We start from the raw sequence: 5,268 nt of genomic DNA, 5'->3' as shown, positions 1-5,268 counted from the left end.
AAGAGGAGACTCTGCCTTGGGCCCACCGGTGTAACAAACTGCACTCCACTATCTACATTGTCCTTCTGAATGAGTTTGTTTCCTGGAATGCATGGCTACAACAAGAGGACAATAAGATTGGAGAGATCTCCAGAAAGAAAGAATTTCCCTCCCCCAACTAGAATAGAATTTTAAAAATTATATTCTAGCAAGATATTTCCTGTGGAGAGCATGTTTTTATTTTCTTTTTTTTAAGTATAAATTTATTTATTTTAATTGGAGGTTAATTACTTTATAATATTATATTGGTTTTGCCATACATCAACATGAATCCACCATGGGTGTACACCTGAAAGCTCTTGTTATATATTCCCATAGATTTTCATCTGCGGCCATGGCCCAGGAGAATCCAAGATTTCTTGGATCTTTACCATGAGATCCTGGTAGTTTCCTAGTGCTAATGCCCACAAAAGTGGGGGTTGTGCCCAAGACTACAACTCGTGAAAAATTTCACTCTTATGCTTGTCCACACTCAACTTTATGGAATTTATCAAAATTATCATATACATATTCCTATTATTTTATGTATCTAGAGGTTTCTATTACAAGTAAACCTATTTCTATTGCTGCATATTTCTGTATGTACTTGTCTCTCTAAATTTTGGGTGTTGTTTTCTGATTGTGTGCTTTTTCATCCTGTGACCTCAGTTATCCAATAGATCCAGATAGTCATTAATTTTCAGTTTTCCTACCTTTATGTTGCTTTTAAGGATGCATATGATGATTTCCAAACTCTTTATATATCAGAGCTGAAAATAGAAATTAGAAAAGGTAATTTAAATTTGTAACAGCAGAAGTTTTCTCTAATATTGTATCCTTGAGATAAAATTTTAATTTTTCTCTCTAAAAATATTCATTTTCTGCACTGTTAATAAGAAATTGAGTTTTACCTTATTTCTTTTAAAATCAGTGGTTTTTCATAATGTGCTGCTTAGTTTAGCTGATAAATCTGGCTATAAGGTTGATTGTGTGTATAAGTGAAAGTGAAAGTGAAGTCGTTTCTGACTCTTAGCGACCCCATGGACTGCAGCCTACCAGGCTCCTCCGTCCATGGGATTTTCCAGGCAAGAGTACTGGAGTGGGGTGCCATTGCCTTCTTCATTAACAGTGGCTAGGCATATTATATTTACTTGGAGCTGGTATACTTGGTGACAGCCTTAGTGCCCTTGGACACGGTGTGCTTGACCAGCTCCCCAGGTAGAAGCAAGCGCACGGTGGTCTGGATCTCCCTGGATGTGACAGTTGAGCGCTTGTTGTAATGCACCAGGCGCAATGCCTCGCCAGTGATGTGCTGGAAAATGTCATTGATGAAGGAGTTCATGATTCCAATGGCCTTGGATGAGATGCTGGTGTCCGGATGGACTTGCTTCAGCACCTTGTACACGTACACGGAGTAGCTCTCCTTGCGGCTGTGCTTGCACTTCTTCCCGTCCTTCTTCTGGGCCTTGGTCACAGATTTTTTAGAGCCCTTTTTAGGGGCAGGAGCAGACTTAGCCAGTTCAGGCATGTCTATAATGACAACACCCAATAAGGGGTGTTTAAGAGATGTGCCTATACCCAAGTCTGTGTTTGACAGAAACCTAGATAATATTTAGTTTAGCAAACTTTACTCTCAAACTCAGTTTTTATTCATTACCACACATCACTTTTATCTAAATATTGGACAAATAATTATGTCTTATTCTAAGCTGACATATCATAGAGATTTTTATGTGAAGAGCTTTATCACCAAGATTTTAATGAAGCTGAGCCACATTTCATCCCAATCTCAAAGAAAGGCAATGCCAAAAAGTCTTCAAACTTCCATATAATTGCAGTCATCTCACACACTAGCAAAGTCATGCTTAACTTCCAGATGTTCAAGCTGGATTTAGAAAAGACAGAGGAACCAGAGATCAAATTGCCAAAATCTGATGGATCATAAAAAAAGCAAGAGTTCCAGAAAAACATCTACTTCTGCTTTATTGACTATACCAATAAAGCCTTTGACTGTGTAGATCACAACAAACTGGTAAATTCTTAAAGAGATGGAAATACCAGACCACCTTACCTGCCTCCAGAGAGACCTGTATGCAGGTCAAAAAGCAACAGTCAGAACTGGACATGAAAAAAAGGACTGGTTCCAGATTGGGAAAGGAGTACATCGAGGCTGTATATTGTCACCCTGCTTATTTAACTTATATGCAGAGTACATCATGAGAAATGCTGGGCTGGATGAATCACGAGCTGGAATCAAGATTGCTGGGAGAAATATCAATAACCTCAGATATGCAGATGACACCACCCTTACCACAGAAAGCAGAGAAGAACTATAGAGCCTTTTGATGAAAGAGGAGAGTGAAAAAGCTTGCTTAAAACTCAACATTCAGAAAACTAAGATCATGGCATCTGGTCCCATCAACTTTATGGCAAATAGATGGGGAAACAATGGAAACAGTGACAGATTTTATTTTGGTGGGACTCCCAAATCACTGTAGCTGATGACTGCAGCCATGAAATTAAAAGACAATTGCTCCTTGGAAGAAAAGTTATGACCAACCTAGACAGAATATTAAAAAGCAGAGAATTACTTTACCAACAAAGTTCAGCCTAGTCAAAGCTTTGGTTTTTCCAGTAGTCATGTATGGAAGTGAGAGTTGGACTGTGAAGAAAGCTGAGACCTGAAGAACTGATGCTTTTGAACTGTGGTGTTGGAGAAGACTCTTGAGAGTCCCTTAGACTGCAAGGAGATCCAACCAGTCCATCCTAAAGGAAATTAGTCCTGAATATTCATTGGAAGGACTGATACTGAAGCTGAAACTCCAATACTCTGGCCACCTGATGCAAAGAACAGACTCATTGGAAAAGACCCTGACATGGAGAAACTTTGAAGGCAGGAGGAGAAGGGGATGACGGGATGAGATATTTGCATGGCATTACTCACTTAATGGACATGGGTTTGGTGGACTCCAGGAATTGGTGATGGACAGGGAGGCCTAGCGTGCTGCAGTCCATGGGGTCGCAAAGAGTTGGACACAACTGAGCGACTGAACTGAACTGAACTGAACTGAATTGAACTGAACCACATAATGAGAGTGATATTGTTTGATAATTTTCAATTTCTTCCAGCTATTGCCATTTTTCTTTCCTTACGCATATGTTAAGGTGTGCTGTGATCTACATCCTTCTTTTCTGTTTTACAGAGTGAGGTAAGTTGCAAAGATAAAACAAACATTATATATTAACACATATATATGAAATTCAGAAAAATGGTACTGATGAACCTAACTGCAGAGCAGGAGTAGAGATGCAGACTTAGATAACAGACTTGAGGACATAAGGGGAAGGGGAGGGTGGGAGAAAACAGAGTAGCATTGACATATGTATGCTGCTGCTGCTAAGTCGCTTCAGTCGTGTCCGACTCTGGCAGCCCACCAGGTTCCCCTGTCCCTGGGATTCTCCAGGCAAGAGTACTGGAGTGGGTTGCCATTTCCTTCTCCAATGCATGAAAGTGAAAAATGAAAGTGAAATCTCTCAGTCTTGTCCAACTCTTCGTGACCCCATGGACTACAGCCTACCAGGCTCCTCTGCCCATGGGATTTTCCAGGTAAGAGTACTGGAGTGGGTTGCCATTGCCTTCTCTGATATATATGCTACCATGTGTGAAATAGATAGCTGGTAGAAACCTGCTACATAGCACAGGGAGCTCAGCTCACTGCTCTGTGATGACCTAGAGGGGTGAGGTGGTGGGGTGGGAGGGAAAGGGTATATGTATAACATATAGGCAATGGCACCCCAGTCCAGTACTCTTACCTGGAAAATCCCACGAATGGAGAAGCCTGGTAGGCTGCAGTCCATGGGGTCGCTAAGAGTCGGACACAAGCGACTTGACTTTCACTTTTCACTTTCATGCATTGGAGAAGGAAATGACAACCCACTCCAGTGTTCTTGCCTGGAGAATTCCAGGGACGGGGAAGCCTGATGGGCTGCCATCCATGAGGTCACACAGAGTCAGACACGACTGAAGTGACTTAGCAGCAGCAGCATATTCATATTATTTTACAGCAGAAACTTAACACAACATCGTAGAGCAATTATAACCTGATTTTATTTGTTTTAAAGAAATAAAAAAATAAAACAAAACAAATCATTTTTTCCCTCCAACTTCACCTCTTTCTGCCTTTTCTAATACCCTCTCTTTTCTTTCATACTGAACACTGTATAGGTAACCTCATTATAGGTAATCACTCATTATTCTTGGCATACTATTTTCTTGCATATATTTGGAGCCTAACCACCCATGTTTCAGTCTTTCCCACTTAGTTTTTCTAGTAACTCTCATTCATCTTCCAAACTCTATCTTCTTTATGAAGCTTCCCCAGAGTCCACATTTCCCCAATACTACAGCTTAACTCCCAGCTTTATCTTTTGTGGTAGCTGTTTAAGTATTTCTATCCTATTCATGATGAAAGTGAAAGTGGAGAGTGAAAAAGTTGGCTTAAAGCTCAACATTCAGAAAATGAAGATCATGGCATCCGGTCCCCCCACTTCATGGGAAATAGGTTGGGAAACAGTGGAAACAGTGTGAGACTTTATTTTTCTGAGCTCCAAAATCACTACAGATGGTGACTGCAGCCATGAAATTAAAAGATGCTTACTGCTTGGAAGGAAAGTTATGACCAACCTAGATAGCATATTCAAAAGCAGAGACATTACTTTGCCAACAAAGGTTCGTCTAGTCAAGGCTATGGTTTTTCCTGTGGTCATGTATGGATGTGAGAGTTGGACTGTGAAGAAGGCTGAGTGCCGAAGGATTGATGCTTTTGAACTGTGGTGTTGGAGAAAACTCCTGAGAATCCCTTGGACTGCAAGGAGATCCAACCAGTCCATTCTGAAGGAGATCAGCCCTGGGATTTCTTTGGAAGGAATGATGCTAAAGCTGAAACTTCAGTACTTTGGCCACCTCATGGGAAGAGTTGACTCATTGGAAAAGACTCTGATGCTGGGAGGGATTGAGGGCAGGAGGAGAAGGGGACAACAGAGGATGAGATGGCTGGATGGCATTGCTGACTCGATCGACGTGAGTCTGGGTGGTTGGTGATGGACAGGGGGTTGGTGATGGACAGGGAGGCTTGGCATGCTGTGATTCATGGGGTCGCAAGGAGTCAGACAAGACTGAGTGACTGATCTGATCTGATCTGATCCTATGAAAGAATATAGGCTACTGGTGCGCAAGCATGTTATCTCTCC

General features: G+C 41.4%; 1 protein-coding gene across 1 annotated transcript; it reads right to left on the bottom strand.

The window, feature by feature from the left end:
- Nucleotides 1-1,165: 1,165 nt before the first annotated feature.
- On the bottom strand, nt 1,166-1,581 carry LOC147357332 (histone H2B type 1-L-like). The gene has a single exon (XM_086341955.1). It carries the CDS (start codon nt 1,544-1,546, stop codon nt 1,166-1,168), a length of 381 nt encoding a protein of 126 aa, XP_086198081.1. The 5' UTR covers nt 1,547-1,581.
- Nucleotides 1,582-5,268: the final 3,687 nt, after the last annotated feature.

Source organism: Bos grunniens, chromosome 15 (assembly GCF_055505025.1).
Source record: "Bos grunniens cultivar Pamir isolate PY7600 chromosome 15, Bosgru_T2T1.0, whole genome shotgun sequence".
Taxonomy (NCBI): domain Eukaryota; kingdom Metazoa; phylum Chordata; class Mammalia; order Artiodactyla; family Bovidae; genus Bos; species Bos grunniens.
Note: the sequence above shows the minus strand (reverse complement) of the source record. Positions and strands in the feature narration are given on the sequence as shown.